Source organism: Lycorma delicatula, chromosome 1, assembly GCF_047948215.1.
Source record: "Lycorma delicatula isolate Av1 chromosome 1, ASM4794821v1, whole genome shotgun sequence".
Taxonomy (NCBI): Eukaryota; Metazoa; Arthropoda; class Insecta; order Hemiptera; family Fulgoridae; genus Lycorma; species Lycorma delicatula.
In genome coordinates, this window is record NC_134455.1 from 170284935 (window position 1) to 170305904 (window position 20970).

At 30.7% G+C, this 20970-nt stretch overlaps 1 protein-coding gene across 1 annotated transcript in view; it reads right to left on the minus strand.

Annotated features, from left to right (window-relative positions):
- The window catches only part of Sox15 (Sox box 15 transcription factor), a 401070-nt gene that overhangs the window by 299775 nt on the left and 80325 nt on the right, over window positions 1-20970 (minus strand). Inside the window, exon 2 of the mRNA XM_075367198.1 lies at window positions 19639-19949. Coding sequence (XP_075223313.1) covers window positions 19639-19949 — 311 coding nt within the window. The remainder of the gene's footprint in view (window positions 1-19638; window positions 19950-20970) is intronic.

Sequence of the window (20970 nt, forward strand, 5' to 3'; positions counted from 1 at the left end):
TGACAATTTGAATTAATTCATAATTATTAATCGAAAACTACATAGAAATTAAATTAATTAAAATGTTATTTAAAATTAACTGTTTTAAAAAGTTATTTTAAATATTTAGAAAACAGCAAATTTAACGATCATACCTTAATTTCAATAATAATTTGATTTTCAGCTCGATACATTAGCCAATTCAATGATACCTAATCTAGTCCTATTTAAACCCTAACCTAAACTTTTCGTCTTTGTTAATAGAAATGATCATTTTTAAACTAAAACTACCATTCTTCAATAAATTTTATAGGTTATTTTTTTATAACCTATAAAATATTTTAATTAATAATTATGGGTGTGATTACAATTCATTCGAACATGCCACCACTGTAAATAAAGAAGTATTTACTAATACGTAGTAACTTTAAACAAACTGGAATTCAATTTGCAAATAAAATTGGCTTAATCAACAAAGTTATAAAAAAGAAATTACTGCTGATTTGAATTCATTTTGAACAAGCCATTAGTATTTTTTTTAATCTCTGGGACCACCATTAGGTATTACTTCAGAGAATGAGATGAATGACTTTGTAGCGTGTGAAAATGCCATGCCTGACCGGGATTCGAACCATGGACCTTCAGATGAAAGACTGAGAGGCTACCACTCGCTCCACCGAGGTCGTCATTTTATATGCATTTTATTAAGAATGTCTATCAATACGGTAGTCGCATAACAAAGAAATAATTTACAGAAAAAATTAGTTAAAACACCTATAAGTTTTATTAATTTAAAAAAATCTATGTGAGCACTAAATGTCTTCCTTGTACACGTACTAAATTACATATACACATTTTTTTTAAATGAAAAGTACGTAAAATATTATTTCATTAATAAAGTTTGATATTTTTTTAATTGTTATTATTGTATTATTATTTATCGTAATTTTATTTTAAATTCAGAGTTTAATAATTATTAATAAATCAATATATTTAAATAAAAAAAGAAAAAAAAAAGATGGGGTCCGATTCGAATCGATGTGCTTTCCCCTTGTAAGATCCAAATATTTCATTAATTAAAATTTCATTTAGATATAACTCTGGCACCAATGAAAATAAATACTACTTATGATATATCATTGAAAAAGTCTCACTGAGGGCTTATTACTGCAGTTAAGAAAAAGTCCAAAATTCAAATTTTTCTGGGTTCTGATCTTTTTTGAACAGTTTTGGTTCAGTCGATTGCAATCAAAAGAGGAGGTGCACAATATGTTATGATGTTACAGTAGTCCTAAATCCAACATTTCAACATCCTACGGCTAATGGTTTTTGAGTTATGCGAGATACACATGTACAGACGTCACGCCGAAACTAGTCAAAATGGATTCATGGATCGTCAAAATGAATATTTCCGTTGAAATTTGAAAACCTAAAGTTTTCGCGATCACAATACTTCGTACAAGGAAGTATTAAATTTAAATACTTAATTCACGAGGAATTTTCTAACTAGATAAGATTTCTGTGTCTCTGATAATTCTTATCCAAATTTTAATAACTGAATGAAGTTTATTGAAAAAAGATGTGTTTACATTTCCTTAACATAAGTATCACTGTAGAGGATAATTACTGGCCGGTTTACAAACTGTATCACGGTTTAATATATCCATTTTTAAAAAGATTGCAACTGAAATGCACTCGTAAAAAAATTTGCACAACGCTAAGGTCTATATTAGCTCAGTTACTGCACTATTACTAAACTTAGCGAGCGGTAAGGCTCTGGTGCCCAGGCTGACTGAGTCTACGATAGACACAAGATAAGGAAAACATAATTAACTGTTTTGATTTTGCGAGAGATTAGAAACATTAAAACAATATAGCAAGAATTTACAGAGTTTTGTTTTTATTTTTTTGTTTAAATTTCTTCTTCATGCATAAAAGAAGTTTTTTCCCAAATTTGAAAGAAGAAGGAATTTTTAGCACTCGTTAAAAGGAAAAATGTAGTTTTAAAAAAATTATAAGAACGAAGAAACAACCAAAAGTTGTCCACTCTTCTAGCCACACGAGGATTCATGCGGTCCTTTTATATAGCAACTTCACTTTACCTCTTAAAAACCTTCTTCTGAAAAACAGTTTTAAAAAGATACCCTTAGGATACCATTAGATATTATTCTGTATGCCAGAAATAAAATAGTATCTTAGATTAAAAAAAAATGAATAAAAGATAAATTTTTACACATTTTGGATTTTAGAGGAAATGTACATAAAACACATCACACATTTTGCATAATCTCTTAACAGATCAGCGTGATTTTAACTGATCTTATTAGAAAAAAAAGTTAAGATAAATCCAACGAAATTATAAGTATTATTATTAAAATACATAATGATAAATAATTGATTTTTTTAAATATTAGGTATTTTAACGCTATTATTAACAAAAATAGATTCAAGAATTACACAAGAAATATTTATAAGGAATGAAATAGGTTATGTTAGTAAAACGTGGACGAAATGAAAAAATGCATCTCTTAAATGTGGAGAAGGAAAATACTGAAGGTTAAATGAAGTGACAAATGAAGAGGCTTTAAGAAGAATTTAACAAGAAAGAAAATCACTAGTAAACAGCCCACGGCTATGGCATACAAGTCGGTAATTAAAAGAGGTCTAGAAAGTGAAAACTATAACAAAATTTAAAGATTGGAACACAAAATATTTCCAGATAATTAATAATTAAAAAACCCGCTTACCAGCAATTCTCTTATATATACGTTCAAGCGCTTTCAGAATAAAATTCCATCATCAGGAACTTAAAAAAATCTATGTTATAATCTTAATAAAATTAAAATTTCTTCGTCATGTAAATTTTTTCATGTAACGTAATATAATATAACAGCGGTTATATAGATAACAGTGGAGATATTCATAATGACAGGAAGTTAAGTCGACATAATTTTAAACATTTGACGACCAGATTTATATTTTATTACGTTACATAAACAAATTTACATGACGAAGAAGTTTTAGTTTTATTAAGGTTATAATATACATTTTTTTAAATTCCTGATGATGGAATTTTATTCTGAAAACGCTTGAACGTATATATAAAAGAATTGTTGGTAAGTGGGTTTTTAGTTATTAAATTATATATAATCATACCAACTGGCCATGTTTGATAAAACATTAATCCCAGATAGTTGAAAAGAAAAACAGAAAAAATATTTTTATGAAAGTTAAAAGATTAGAACAGAACAAAAATGTCCAAGGAAATGTATTTATTCTCTTTGATCGATACAAAAAAATAAACGTTAAAAAAATTATTTTTTTTCGACGAAAGGATTTTTTAATTTTTAAGATCATTTATTAGTGAAAAAGAGTTCGTTTCAATGCTACAAGTAGGAGATATCGACGGTTTTAAAAATATCTACCAACAAAATAACAGATGTATCGACGAGAAAATTTATAAAGGTTAAAAAAGTAAATATTTTACATAATTTTTAGAGTTGTCAGAAGTTACTCAATTTACACAACTCATTTACAAATAATTACTAAGAATTTAATTTCTCCGAGCTTTTATAGAAATACAAAAGTCAAGTATCTTGTGTTGTTATGGATAGTCCAATTGTTTCTTATTAAAATAAAATAGAAAATACATTATTTTACTTTCTTAAAATCATATTTTCAATTCCAATCGTTATTATATGTTTTTTCACAAAATTATAACTGCTAAAATTCAGATGTTTCCTTTTGTTAGCCGAAGTATAGTAGACCCAATCCGTCCATTCAAACCGAGATACATCAGATCTAAAATAAAACTATGCACTTTATTTAGTTTCCGTAGTTGTCAACGGTAACGTAATAGAATTTTTCATACGCTTTTCTTGTAATTATACCGACTAAAAATAATAAATTATCTAAACATAATCGTGACGAGTAAATAAGTGGCGGGTGACCTGCTCCCAGAGGTAGATAAGAAGGAAAAATTAGAAACAGTAAATAATATTATTTAGAAAACTTATAACTTTTAATATATATTACTTTTAATATATATTGAATTATAGTATTATCTTCGTCACCTAATTACATCATTGTATTTTAATCACATTATTTGCCCTTCTAGTTTTAATTGCAAAATTATAATCTGAAATATCATAATTACGATACTGATTTATAAGAAAAATTATCCGCACGATAATATTATTATAAACTGAAATGTTAATGACCTACAATGTATTGTGGCAAAAACATCTAGTTTCACTAGTTTACCGTTAGAATATATAAATTTGTATATCTCATATGAATAGATAAAATTACGTAAATGTATCTTATCGCATCTTTTGATAAAGAATTCATAACTCGTCGTAACGTTAACAGGCTAATGGCATAACACATTAATCATTAGTGTGTTATAATAATTTAACTATTGTTATTAAAATGTATCGATAATGATAGTGGATCAATAACTGTAAAATATATAAATAGATATTTTCAGGTAACCAGCAACTTTTGTCGGATTTTCTTTGGTTAATTCATATCTATGTTAGAAAAAGTGAGTTTATTATCTATCCGTAACGTCTCTTAAGACGCTTTTGCTTGGAAAAAATTCAATAAGTTACATGCAAACATTGTACGCATTCTCATACAATAAAAATGATAAAAATTTATAAAACTGTTTGAGTAATTTAATTTGGAAATACAGCGTTTTAAAGATAAGAAATGTATAATTTAAAAAATCACAATCGTTGATTAATTTATAAGAAAAAGCTACTGATAAAATTTAATTGTTAAAAAGAAAAATAAGGAAAACTTTTTATTTTGAAAAAAAGGAGAGATGTTTATTTGGCAAGTTACAAGACTACTGTAAAACAAAAACCCTCTATCGATAGGCAGGATTTATCGTCCTATAAAAGGTAGGGTATATTTAAAAAAATGTAAATTACACCGAAGAAAATATGTACACAGTTATAGTACGATGCTTGTCGTAAACTCTAAATATTTAAAATTCGTTTTCTCTTCCACGTGGAATCAAGCTTTGTAGTCAACGAGAAAAACTAAATAAAATTTACTTAATTAACTAGCATTTCTCTTTTAATCAAAAGGATAATTCCAATTAATTCTGGTAAATTTTCAATTTTCACAACTAACTAAACCATCTTCGATTTTTATTATCGAGGCTGGTTTAGCATTACTTTATTTAGCAGTTACATTTTTGTTATCATATTTGATTTCCTGCATTTATTCATGAATTGCAAATTTATTTTTGGTCAGGAATACAATTCCTTCCTTACGTCACACTCTTCCTGGATTTTTATACCATTTACTGTACACCGAGTAAATTTATATAGATTGCGCAAAGCTACCGTTTATATGCTTCCTTTCTTTTTGTTATATATGAAAGATATCGATAAAAAAGTATGTAACATTTATTATGTGTTTGTTTTTTGTTATGTAGCAACACCCTAATTATCATCCTACGACTATAATCATCACAATCATCATCGAAACTAATCTGTGATTTTAATTGTAAGTAATAAAATTCAAGGTTAGATTCGCTCGAGTGACTTGTAATACCGCTATGGAGGTGTTAACAGTAACAATGATAAGTTGTGACTTTGAAATAGCCTAGATGAACAGTATTAGTTCGTACAACGACACGACATCGTCTTGCATGTAAATCTAGTACAACATTACTACCATTATTCTTCTTATCAACTCAATACCACCTGTGTGTCCAATTGCTCGTGACATACGCTCGTATGCAATGATATCATACACATTTATGAGATTACTTCTATGATGCAAACGTTATCATTTCATTTCGAAGTAAGAGGAAGGTGTATTAGATAAATTAATTTAATATTTACATTCGTAAGTTTGGCTAAACGAAATTCTTTTTGCGAAAACATGATATATACGTATTAAAATTTATTCTTTAAAAAAAAATTATGTTGTAATCTTTTTTAAATAAGTGTTTATATAAAACACTTTTTTCCGTACTTTTCTTTTTATTTATTTATTTTTAAAAATTTCATCCGAGTAACTTAAAGGAGTTAAAAATAAAATAATAAAAAAAAATTAATTATGAAATTAAAAAATGCGACTGATCTATTCAGTTGAAAAAGGAATCAGTATCTAAACCGAAATAGTACATCCACAGTTAATCGGGAGGTCGTTTATCTAAAAAAGTTATCTAAAGATAATGGAAAAAACATAATTCCAATTATTTTTTTATTGAAAAACAATATGAGAAATATTTTTAATGCGAAGTAATGACGGTTCAAGTCATTTGTATCCTGAACGACAAAATGACTGCTCATCACTAGATTTTTATGGATTACGGAGGTATGCTTCAGCGCGGTCCATACTATGCTGGACCTCATTGTTTTTTCTCTCTTATAAATTTTATAACAAACAAAAGTTTTTTTCTGTTTATCAATACAAATTCTGAAACTGAATTTTCAATTTTCTTTAGAATACTAAAAACCGCTTAAGATAAACAATCATTTATAAAATAAAAAATATTCAAATTCACTAAAATAAAAAACAATACAGATGAAAAATTTGGCACGTGTTCATGTAAATATGAGCCACTATCGATAAACCGATTAAAGAGTTATCGATAGAGAACTCATTTCGTGGTCAGGTACAAGCACAGGCAACATCTCAGAAAATAATTTGTCTTACCGTGATTATTTTTCCGTAAAAATCTTCTGGAGGATTTTACTCGGAAGAAAAACCTTAATCGGTGGATTTTCTGAACGAAAGATAACTGAAACATCGATAATTCTACTCTCACCTGAACCTTTATCGGGAAAACTTAATAATTACTCTATCGCATTGCTGGAGTACCGAGATAAAATAACTTATATTGAAAAAAATTTGTTACACTTTAGCTCATCGTAAAATAAATTTAACTGTATATTTCTCTTTCCCAACTCATTTCCTCGGTTCTCTTTGCTTAGGAGAAGGAAAGAACAATGTCGGTGTGCCACTGAGATTGGAGTAGAAATGTAATATAGTGCACTGCATCTCAAAAGAATTCGGTGGTTTCATTAAACCTAGAATATGTGAGGAAGCAACAACCCGAAAAATAAATAGGATATGAATTAAGGATAAACGCCAACGAAAGATGCACCGTTTATCAAATTAGTTTCCTTAGATAACTAAGAAAATTCTTAGCATTCTTAGAAAAGTCACCGATTGCGTAATAGATCATCGACTGAATGGAAATATCATCGGCTGCGAAATACGTAACAGATTTTGCTTTGTTCAAAAAAATGTTGCCCTAAAAATTGTAATAATTATTTCTTTTCTCAGTACTCATAACAATTCTAGTAATTCTAACCAAGCTCACCAATATTTTTTTTTTTGTTTTTTCCCCTCTTTAGCCTCCGGGAATTACCGTTTAGGTATTACTTCAAAGCACGAATGATATGAATGAGTGTAATTGAAGTGCAGTCTTGTACAGTCTCAGTTCGACCAATCCTGAGATGTGTGGTTAATTGAATCCCAACCACCAATGAACACCGGTGTCCACGATGTAGTATTCAAATCCGTATTCAAGTAACTGCCTTTACTAGGACTTGAACGCTGGTACTCTCGATTTCCAAATCAGCTGATTTGGGAAGACACGTTCACCAGTAGACCAACCCGGTGGGTTAACTCACCAATATCCTAAACGGGATTTTCCCAACCATCAAGGTACAAGTTCTAATAAGATTTATGTTATTTATCTACAAATGCCCGCAACAGTGTCAGTCATTACATAAGAAGGTTTTGGATTAGATTACAAAGTCTACGTAATTTATCTATCATATATATGCATTATTAATGAGCCTACCATAGAGTATATATCGTAGCTGACTAAGCTCTCACAATAAATTAGCCGGTCAGAGCTCGGATCGCTCGCCCTGTTTATTTGTTTATTAAACAAATGTTTATTTGGCAATGCCATAAGGCTGCTACAAAAACCCTGTATCGATAGGCAGGGTTTATCGTCCACTAAAAAGTGGGTTGCATTTAATAAAATGTAAATTTCACCAAAGCAAATATGTACAGTTCTAGTACGACGCTTTTAGTGATCTCTAAATACTTGAAATGCGATTCCTTTTTCCCAAGGAACCAGAAGCTTCGAAATCAACGAGCAAAACTAAATAAATTTACCGAATCAAATAGAATGTCTCTATTGACCTCAGTTGTGTTCTTTATCCTCATGGTTATGAGAATAATAATGATAAATAACAATTAAGGTATATAGATTTACAAATACTTGAAAAAGAAACTAAATTACAAAAAACAGAATAGTAGTAACTAAAGTACACAGACTTTTGACAAGGAAAACTTCACCTCCAAGGGACTAGCGCCACGATCAATGATTTAAAACCTTCCCTGGGATAACAAGAATGTATCCTGAAAATTTAAAAGCAATCGGTCGGTTGGTTCTCGCGTGATGCTGTTGAAAACGGACAGACAAATCCGTTGCAAAGTTTCCATTTAATTTATATATTAAATTGCTCCAAACACTATAGCTTTTCTAATCAAATGAATAGGATTGTAAGCTGCTTATTTCTCAATTTTCAAAACTACACCTTAGTTTAAGGGAATTAAAAAAAAAAAATAAATAAATAAATTTTATGTTTTTACTTCCTTGTACGAAGTAAAGGATACTTCCTTTGTGATCGCGAAAAATTCCGGTTTTCAAATTTCAACGGAAATATCCATTTTGACCATCCCTGAATCCATTTTTACTAGTTTCGTCGTGACGTCTGTACGTACGTATCTCGCAAAACTCAAAAACGATTAGCCGTACGATGTTGAAATTTTTGATTTAGGACTGTTATAACATTTAGTTGTGCATCTTCTTTTTTGATTGCAATTGACTGAACCAAAAGTGTCTAAAAAGCCCAATATCCAAAAAAATTTGGATTTTAGACGTTTTTTAACTGCAGTAATCGAGAGCTTTTCAACGATATATCATAAGTGGTACTTATTTTCATTTTTCCAGAATTATAATTAACAAATAATTAATATATAATTAAGAAATAAAATTTTAATTAATGAAATATTTGGATCTTACAAGAGGAAGGCACATGGTTCAAATCCGCCTTCATATCTTTTTTTATTTTTTTAAAATTTAAATACATTGATTTATCAATAATTATTAACCTATGATTGTAAAAAAGTTTTACAATAAATTATAATATATATATAAATATATATATATAAATTCAATAATAACAATAAAGATATAAATATAATAAAATATCAGAAGTCAATGAAATAAAATTTTATATTCTTTTCATTTTAAATAAATGTGCATATGTATTTTTATAGACGTACAAGGAAGTCATGTGGTGTTCTTATCAGATTTTTTACTTTGGCAGTAGTCTAACTGAAAAAGAAATTAAAATAGATATTGCAGGTGTTTGAAGTTTATGGTTTCGTGTAAATGTCATAGATATAATAAGATCTTCAACAGAATTATTTACGTATACCCACAGTATGAGCCATTTACAGAACGATTTTAAAGACGGTTTCCCGTTTAAAAAAAAACGACATGTATTTTTTTTTTTTGTATATTACATCCAGTTTGGAGTGTTATTCTACAGATAAACCTAAAACCTATGTTCTCAACAAATATATCAGTTGACAAAATTATCCTTTACATTCGAGTTTTGGAAAAAAAATCAGATCCTTATTTCTTTAGGGTAAATGAGAAATCCTAATGAAGAATAACATAGGCGTATGGTATACTATTCTTTGAGCTTACTCTTTTATTTAAACTATTATTTTCAAACAATAGACTAACGTGCATAAACTAACGGGACAGTCAAGCCATTTTTTTAAGCCAGGGTTACACTAGCCGTTTGTGAATCAGCATGCCCGGCTTCAATTCCTTAGTAGAGATTTGAATTTTGTACAAATAACTGCCTTCATTTCACTTTGTTTATTAGAATATGAGCCCGTTGTTTAAAAACCATGTCTTAAACTGTACAGAAACGAAAACGGTTCTAAATAACATTAAAAGCGAAACTTGTTTTTATATGACTGATAAATATATTGTGATTAAAATTTAACCTTTTGAAACCTACAACTTTTATGGAATCTTTGATTGTTTCAAATATTTTATTTTGGCTTTCTTTCTTCTCAAACTTTTTTTATTGTTAATCTAGGATATTGAATCAACATTTTTCGATTAAATCTTGTACAAAACCATAAAAATGAGTGTTTTTAATACAAAAAGTGGACAAAGAAGGTAGCTTCTATAGAAAATTTCGTCGGATGCAGTCTATTTGTAATTTATAAAACTTACTTAAACATTTTAAACAAATCTCATTCGCATTACCGATCATTATATTTTTTGCTTATGGAAATAATTATATTTCATATAACAGAAATGATTTAAGGTTTAAATTTAAAAATAATTTGAGCACACCGAGATATTACAGGCGATTTAAAATTAATTTTTCTTTTATAATTGTTATTTTTTTTAATATCATATATTAAGAAGTTTTTACCTTCTGTACTGAATTAGACTAATTCGATTTTATTCGTATATCTTTTGCCCAGCATGAGGTTTTAATCTTCACTGTGTTTTATGATTTTACTGTCATATCAGTAGCACAGTTAACCGTTATCTTCGTACAACGGATAAGATATGTCCGTGTTTTCGTGTGTGTGCTTGTGTGAATACGCGTATATATATATATATATATATATATGTTTGTGTGAGTGTGTGTGTGTGTGTGTAAATGTGTTTTGTAATGAGTGCCTTTTCCTCCGTCTACAACAATCAGTGTTTCAAGGTGAGTACAGCCATCGCAACACATTATCTACATGCTAATAAAATTAATAACCACTCAATCTCTACAGAATTAAATCATTTTGAACACCAAGTTAATTAAAATTATCACGACATTGTTATAAACTTGAGAGTTCTAGTTTTTTTTCCAAATATCTCAACATATAAAAAATAACCTGTTATTGTTGATGTTGATATAAGAAATAAGAAAAAAAGAAATAAAAGCTGCGATTTGGAAGCTTAGTTATGTCGAAAAGTCTAAGTTAATAAAGAGTTGGGATTTAATTTGAAGTAATTTGAAATAAAAGAATTTTACATAAAATGTAAAAATTTTTAATTCTTTGAAATATATTCTTGCTTAACAGAAAGTAAGTGTATAACAATTACATTATGACAGTCCTTTGGATATTAAATGAGCTTTCCAATTTTTCTATTTTGCATATGAGTTGAACTACCCTTATAATATTATTGAATCTTGTTTTGACATATAAGAATATTGGATCCTTGGTGCGTAAATTTCGTTCGGATAACGTTAACAAACTGATTACATCAAAAAATTGAGTAATATTTTTTTTTTTTGTTTGAAACGGGCGTTTAAAATCAATAAATAATACGCAAAAAAATTACAGAATAATCTTTACAGCACTCCTTTCTTATATTTATGAAGATAAGCTCAAAAAAGAAGAACAGTAACGGCTTTGGTTTTTTCATTATTGAAATTAATTTTTCCTCATTACTTACCTCCTGAATCGCCCGATGGCCGTTACAGGCATGTAATTTTCCCTGATGTGAGAAGTATGCAGGTAGTTAGATAAATTTTCCCCAATCAGCATATTACACAGTTTTTTCCGGACATGGTGCTTTTCGAGATAGGTTCGCCAGATTTGGTTTGATTAATTCAGGCTTTTGTACGGAGTGTAGGGCCATGATGATGTGCGCCATGTCTTATATGTCTACCCAGGTACGAAGCTGTACATATCAAAGTAGCTAGAGAGCTTGAGAGGATCAATTACGGTTTTGATCTGCAATTTAATTGGAAAACCGAAAGGGAATGGAACATAGGTGCTATCTTCCTTAAATTCATAGCCCTGCGGAGGATGGCTGAGAGAGTCTGATGCTGTTATAGATGTTTAGATAGAATAGCAACCCGGGTGGCTAGGAACTCGCCTGGGTGCTTATTTTCCCAAGATAAGCGTTTGGTATCGAGAGCTAGTTGGCATAGATATTAGGATGAGATGGATGTGTGAAGAGCTCTGAAATGGAGCTGTGGTGTGGGAGGGAGTAGGCAATGACTCGCACCCAAAAGCCAACCATAGCAGAGAGATATAAATAATGTTTTCATTAGAAGTTTATTATGTTTGGGAATTTATCTCTTGATTTTTAAGCAAATCAAGAGAACTTTGAGTAAATTGAATTGTAGAACAAAATTGTCATTACTGCGATAAACAATGTTTGGCTTTAAAGACTCAGTGAAGGAGTGATATGAGTTCATAATCTAACTGAAGAAATGGGAAGAGTTTTTGTGTGAAACCTTCGGTGTTAGAGGAAGGCGCGAGGATCGCGCTTCCGCAAATCTTTTATTTGACAGTTAGGTATGTGGGGGTGTAATTTACGGTAGGTGGTCGAGGTTGGTAGAGACCATACGAAGAGGATAGTAGGTTGTGTAAATACACTGATGGAAATGTCTGCATCGATACATCTGCATCGGTAGTATCCTGAAATAGACTAAACTGATGACTATGCTGTGTTATCAAGTTTAGAGGGTCTAAAAGACGACCTGTGGTAAAGTCCATCAGAGCTAGGAACGGAGGGAGTGATGCGGCAACCGGGATCGTCAAAAGACAGGTGGTTTCCCCTACGGGGATCAGGATGTTGATATATATCACTTTTTTAAAAAAAGAAAGCAATAGGATAATTCAAATGAAGACATTTTTAACTTAACGTTATTTTAATTAACATTTTTTAACTGGTTCTGTCTCCCGCATGGAAGAGTGTGGCGAGGGAAAGCGAAGCCGGAGGGTGGTGCAAGTGCGGACCTTTGGAAACGGAAGAAATGTTTGGCGTTTAACATTGGAGTTTTACTCCTGTAAAGAACTCCGGTCAAAGAACTGAGCTTACTTGCTCGCCAAAACGCGACCAATAAGCTGGAAATAAAGGAGTGCTTCTGCAATGTGGAAGGTATTGACCGTATGGTGGTAATTTTTAAAAACGTGCTTGACGATACAATTATGGGGCCTCAGGCGAAGCAGCCTGCACAACTGGACATGGTGGAGGAGCCCACACAGACTTACTTCATCATCATGAATTTAGCCCCATAGACACCGGACAGGGGCCTAGAACATGGCTAGGACGGGTGAGGATCTAAGGCGGGTGATCGATGATGGAGCCACCGACGCGGACCTAGAACAGCTGGTTTTGAGGGGCTGGCGTGAAAAACGTATTCCAGTCTTCAGCCCTGTAGAATTGGAGGAAGGTGTTGAATCCGTTTGGGTTATTGATACGGCGGTTGGATTCGACAACCCTCAAAATGCTATGAAGTTCCAGAGGGAACTATGAAGTTCCAGTTTCCCAAGTGCCGAATGATGGACAGAGTCGACCGGTCTGTTTCTACGGGCCGCCTGGGAGGATCGGACGGATTTTAAGGCGCACCGTTGAGTATACGGGTAGGCGGGTAGGGAAGCGGCATTTTGTTCATTTGTTGTGTTCGTCGTCAACAGGGGAGATCCTACGCTGATCTCCTTCGCCCCATGAAGGGTGCAGTGTTGCCGGGGTTTCACCCCAGAGACACTGCACCCTTCCGTACGGAACGCCAGAGGGAGGATCTTTACCTCCGGGGGCGAGTCGATATTGGTGCGGTCGAAGAGTTAAGCAGAGATATCGCTGAAAAAGTGGAGGATGCTACTACGGCCCTGGCTGGAAGGGGTGGTAAGAGAGTCCACATCCTTAACCTCTCTGCTCTCTTGGTAGGAGAGAATCCACATCCTTGTTAAGGACGTGGATGCTTTCACGACGCACGACTTCTACTAACTCTCTACATTATTGTTCTCTTCATTCTTCCTTCTTCATTGTTATTCTCTACATTACTTAGAATACATTTTCCATAATATATCTTCTCATAAAAACTTTGCAGATTTTCTTGGATCGTGAAAATATTTTCACGATCAGATTTTCTTTGTTAAGCGAAAATTGCCGAAGCGATATAAACGAACCTTGTTTGAAAGCCAAATTAATTAAAAATATTCACAAACAAACCACCATGTTAGAAAATAATAATTTTTGGTTTTACTTGCCCAGGATATTTTTTATCAAAGGGTTTAAGTCATTAATGAGCAGTCGATCTGTGACTAGATTGTGAGGAAGAAGTTGCTAAAAAAATTGGACTTAATTTGCTAAAAAAATTTGCTTTTTTTGCTAAAAAGATATTTTAAAAACCCAAGGGTTTTTAATCTAAAATACGTGAAAATAATAGAATGTGAAAATGTTCGTGAACGTGAGAACGTGAAAAACAATATCGACTTAATTCAAAATTTGAAGGGGAAATTTTTTGATAGTTTAATCGAAAACTTTTGAAGAAGAATTTCTCCAAATTTTAACTAGAAGTTATTAGTTATGTTGATATACGAATATCTCTGTAACTCTGGATAAATCAGTTCATATACAATAATTATCCGGGTGTTGCTTGGAACACTTTAGCGACAACTTATATCACAAAGTTACATTTTTTTTACGTAAAAGAAATCAACGACGCCAACTTTAAATTTCTGGGTTGTCGGTAAAATGGAATTTTTTCTATTTTACATCTGACCCTGTGAACAAATGATTTCTTTTACCATATACAAATAAGTTAATATATTCTACAAAGTAACATTAGAGCACCTAAAATCGGGTAATAGTAGCGGCAGAAATAATTTTCTTTTCCGTCGCTTTAAGCTCTAAGCCTAACATTACACAGGAATTCTCAGAATCGTTCTTGATGAAAGATTCAGTTTAAACATCAGTTTTTATTTTTCACGAGATCAAATAAATTTTCTTCTATCTCAAGAAGTTTTGTACTATTAATATGGATAAAATAATTATGAAATACCTGTTTTGGCTGATTAATTTATTTTATTTTATTTAGATTATGTTTACTTTGATTATTCATTTTAATAAAAAATCTAAGAACCGATCTTCGTAGCGGAGTGGCAGCGTTCAGTCTTTCATCCAGAGGTCCCGGGTTTGAATCCCGGTCAGGGATGACATTTTTCTTAAGCTAAAAATTCCATCGGGCTAATGAGATAGAAGTTGGTTTCCGCAGAACTCAAAAAAAAAAAAAATCAGACAGAAAAACTTTTAACATTTTTCAAAATCAGCAATCTTAATTGCTAAATGGTTTAATTTGAAATTAAGGTTAATTAGCAGGGAAGCACTTTCTTTACCGAGTACGATCAATATTTCACTAATACTAATCATGCCTTAGTAAAGTAAATCATAACGAATTATAATAATAAAATTCAAATGTAGAATCTCCAGACACTTGGAAAACGTTTACAAAAATTAGTTTTTCTGGGCGGTTTAAAATCTTAGTAAAAAATATTACAGTTTTTGGCTTTACACATAAAATATACTGAAATAATTAACGGCGAATTGAATAAAAATTAACCAGAATAAGCGTTTTTGAGAGTTTAAGTGAAAACCAGACTGATCTTTACGTCATAATTTTTTTCCTTCTTCTTTTTAATTGTAGGATTTTGAAAAAAATAAGAAAAATCTTTAAGTTACAAAAAAGTATAATTTTGGTAAATGTAATCATTTCTTTAATCAAAGTTTTTTTAATTTTAAGCTTAGAGGGCAAGCTTAACCGGGAGTAGGAAGCTGGCTCTGAAGAGCTCGTGGTTTAAAAAGGTCTCATCAATCCTTGTGAGAATCTTTATACATTTCATATATTTATTAATTTTGAAAAGATGTAAGTAATATAAAATTTATTAAACATCTTGAAACAACTTTGTTTCAAGATATAATATTTCACGGGAATAAAATTTATTTACTGGTATTTGAGCAGTTAAAAGTTGGAAGTTGGAAACTTCATTAGTAAATTATGCACTAATGGCTACATACGAAATTAAATTTTATTTTATGTAATTAGTAAGGAAGTAACAACGTTTTCGCTGTCAGATTAGCGATACACAGTGCGATGACTTCAGCGACGTGCGTTATCATACCCAAGTTCACGTTATTCAACAGATATACAGTAACAGATATCCGTTCTTTAAACTCTTTATTCTTTTCGCATTCTTTTAATTGTAAACGACCGTTAAATTCAGCTAGTGAGAATCATGTGAAAAATTAGCTGCCCTGTCTCATATAAACAGTCAGCATGTGTTCTCGGTGTGATAGTGTCATAAAAAAAGAGGTAAATCTTCCTTCAGTAGAATTCTTACTCCATTAGCTAAAACCCGTACTGAATCTATCCGTACGCAGGATAATGCTTAACAAAAAGCCAACGTGCTTATAACTAAACGTTTGGAGGAACAATTAAAAAAACTGTTCTTAATTTTGTTGAACCCTGTCGACATTTGCATGGAGAGTTAAATTAACCTCTTACAAAATGAAGTTTAAGTATATCTTTTCCCATAACACTCGACATCTGTGTTAATAATTTAAAAAAAATCGCAAAATAAGCAAAATATTATTTTCTAAAACATTTAGAAACATCGTCTTCTAATACAGTCAACGGGATAAACTATACCGACTTTCATAGAATGGACAGCATCTATTTCATTTACAAGATTCTGAATGAGGGGTTCATATCCGGTCAGACCTATAAATTATCACAGGTAATAAAATTTTATTTAAAAATAATTAAAGAAACTACCAGTGTAGAATAAAATTAGTCTAAATTTATAAGCAACTGAACACACACACACACACACACATACACACAATTGCAATGCACAAGATAATATCAATCTTAAATTACCGCTATTTTTATTGTCATTCTTATTACTATTATTAAAACTGTACAATAAAAGAAATAATGCATAAAAATTAATACAGTAATAAAATTAACTGTACTATTGATTAATTTACTATTTCATTCTGTTGTTATTTTTACAGAAGTATTCATTAATTAAAATTGTTTTTAAACAGCTTTAAGACATTATATATGACTTAAATCCGATATAATTAGGTTGAATGCTACATAGCATAATCATGCCGGATTGTATTACGCTATTTATTAAATTAATATTTAAAGTAGGGTTTAATAAAAGAAACAAAGGTTAACATTTACCTTAATAAAATAAAATAATCGCTTGATTTAGAATCAGTTATTTTTTGGTTAATTCTATTGGTTTTCACATAAATAAACTCAATATAAAGATAAAGATGAAAAGTATGCGATATTAATGTCTTATGAATAGGATAGAATAGGTATATTATTTCTGCGGATCCGCAGATAAAAATTCTAACATATTAAATAGATTCCAAAACTTAATAGCCTTAGGTCTACTGTTTTATGGTTCACCAAGATCGTTTAGTTTCTTACAACTTATTATTTATAGAATAACTAAATTAATAGTATTAACTAAATTAACATGTGATCACAAAACAGTTATACGGATTTTTTAGGATATAGTTTAAATATACAGTTTACATTACCTTTCCTCATTTAATGTACAGGCCTGCAAAAACAATTATATTTGTAAAATAGATCGATGAAGCATGAAAATATCGATAAAAATATTATACAGACAAAAGATATCGCTCTCAAAAGTAACAGTTGTAACCCCTACTATATAACAATGATAAATACCGATGCAATCAACTTAAATATCTCTAAATAATTCTTTTCAAACTGTAAATCTTCAGAAAGGGTTTTGTACAAAGAATATTACCGCTGAAGGATACATGAAGAACACTAACTAAATATTATAATAGTTTTATTTACAATAATTTTTAATGAAAGATATTCGAATGCAACAAGTTGCAGAAAAATTGCAGCAGCGGTTAACATTTACTATTAAAATAATCGAGCATGAGCGGTTGGAAGCAGTTATAACAAAACGACACATACAAAATCTATTCGAGCGGATCAAACTACTATTTTTGACTGCAGCTGTTTGGTAACGTTATAAGGAAAAATATTTACATAATTTGTTTTTAAGAGGTATAGTACAACGAAATGGAATTTTTGAAATAATAATGTCTTATGCGGATTTTGGTGATAATCTAAATGACATAACGTAGGATCTTAATGAACAAAAGTAGAACAAGAGGATTGGAAAACGACGTACTTGTAATGACAACCGGGGAAAATAGGTATACTGGAAGTAAGCTGTAGAAATAAACTAATCTTATTCAATTTAATGTGGGAAAGAGCAGTCCTAAGTAGAAAGAATAGTGGAAGAATAGTAGAAAGTTAAATGTGGATGTTCTATGCCTTTAACGACATCGGGAAAGTTAGCGCAATAGAGGTAAAATATTCTATATAAATGTCTAAATTTAAGGCCCCCTAATGATGTGTCCGCGCTTACATATTTTTAAGTATTTAAGGATAAGTACGGATGTGACTGTAAATATTGTTTAGGAAATCAGTGAATCGATTTATTTAAATTGTAAGTATATATATTTTTTTCAGAATGGTACTTTATAATAAGAAAAGTATTAAAATCAAATAAATATAAATCCAAGATAGAAAAAGAATGTGAAGAATTTGACTCCTCCAAATATTAAAGTTTGTATGAAAATTAGTCGGAAATCGACCAAAGTTCGTAGAAAGAAGTTTTCAGGCGAACTAAACGAAAAGGTTTATTAAGAAATTCAGTACATACGTGGAACGTGTATTAATCTAAATAATTTGTTGCCTTCTAAACGGAGGGAAGTAAAAAGAACAAGGAAAAATGAACAAAGCCGGAATGTAATACAGTACGTTTTAAATACTTTGAAATCAGTCAATTAACATAAATTTATAAATAACGAAAGCGTTTACCTAAACTATCAAGAAAATTACAGACAAAAGATAATCCTAAATTACCGCTAAAATGACGTTTTCATGATTCAGAAACAAAAATCAAAATATTTTAATAAAATAATTATTAATGTTATAATAAATTATCAGATGTATAAGTAAATGTAAAAAAACAATGTCTGTCGCAGTATTATGACATTATAAATATTATACGGACAAAACCGAATGAATATTTTTAAAATAAATATTTAACAACGAAGTTAAGAAGACAAGTCACACTTTAGCAGTTTCAGTAGAATGTTCTCAGTTACTGAGTTAATAAGGGGAGGGGACACGGCTATAAAAACTGTTCTGAGTGAGCGAACAGAATAATGAGGTAATGGAAATTAAACAAAACTCAAGAGCTGGCGGGCAGGAGCAAGCTACGAACACATACGTTCTTTTAATATACATAACATAATTCAATACACTTATACACGTATAGTAAACTTAAAACCTTTCTTATTAAGTATTCTGTAACAGTTTTCTTGGTTTTTTTATTAAATATTATTATTTTCTAACGTTTTAAAACATATTTAAGTAGGTAGAAGACGTATGAAATTTGATTTTTATTGTTGATAGGCTTAGAGTGAGTAAAAGAAATTTTTTATTCAAAGTTATTTTATGTGTTTAAATAACTTGTAAAAAATACAGATTATCTTGTAATAAATACAGTAAAGAGTTATCAGATCGATTCACTGAGTAGTGTTTCTTTGCACCTGTACCATCCAATCACAGTTAACACAACTGCGCTGTATTCGTTAGTACGTTTTATACTGTGTTTGATTATGCAAGGAGGTTATTCGAGTGTAGTGCGTGAGTGCGTGAGTTAGCAAAGTGTGACTAAATGCCATTAAATGCACCGATGACTCACCCAACATTTTGCTTAGATCGGCATTGTGAAGATCCGGATTTTCATCCGCCAATTTCTTCCTTTCGACCTTAGCCCAGACCATGAACGCGTTCATAGGACGTCGTATTCTCTGTTCCTTGGCGGGTTTTTTTCCGTCTTGAGGATGCGGATACACACCGGGCCAAGCGACTTCGTGCACGCCGGGTAACACCTGCGTGACAGGAACCATATCTTCTCCTGCAGTACCCTGACCTCCCCCGTAATGATATAACGCTCCACCTCCGAATAACGAGGGCGAGTTACATGCCTCGTACACTGGACTGCTCATTAACCTGTAAAAGAGGAAATATTCATATCATTATGTATATTTTCTAATAAAATAAGCGAAAAAATTACATTCATATCGACATTTACTTAAAAAACAGCGCTTGATGACACAAACCACAATTTTATATTTAAATGTAAATTATTTATTAAATTTTCAATCCTGATACAGAAAATTAATTAAAATTGTAAATAGAATACAATCAAAAAATTTGAGGAATTATTACGATTCACAGTTCACTCTTATTCTTTTAGTAACTCAGTGGACTGTTCCGCTTACAGAATTCCTGCAATTTTTAGTTGCTTTGGGGATAGACATCTCATAATCGACTAGAAAACACAATCACAAAAATAACTATTTTATAGTAGAAGCTGAAGATTTAACGACGTAGTTAATATACATTGTAGTATAATGACTACCACACTACAGTTTGGCTCGCACAAAAAAAAAACATATTAACTCTATTTTTCATGTTACTTTAATAAAAACTTTGTTTAAACAACAAGAAACAAACATATTTATTATTAATACTTTAAAAAATCAGAAAACTCGATTTTTATGCGATTTCCAAGTTTGGATCTAATAATAGTAGATACAAATTAAAAAAAAAACCTTTATATTTCCGTCCCCAGGTTTTGTCATGAAATTTACAGTTTAATAACAGAAATTAAAAAATGTAGACGTAAATATTTATTAAAAAAAATACTCTGTGTAGAGAAGTTACGTAATGCGAGGGAGAACAAAAAAAGTCGTAAAAAAATCCAGTTATGAAATGGCTAGTCCACGTCTGTAATCTTGTTTAATCTAATCCACGAACCGAATGCAATCGGTAATATTTTTATCGAGAAACAAACTCTATACTACGCGAGTGCGCTGGACTATCGCGGTGGAACGGGCAGTTGATTAAACGTTTCAAATTATCTCATTTTTAGATAAAGTTTTCTTTTTTGTAATCTACCTTCTTAATTTATTGAATTGTTAAATTTTTAATTTCTAAAACTCCATTTTACTATGAAAAAACGCATTCC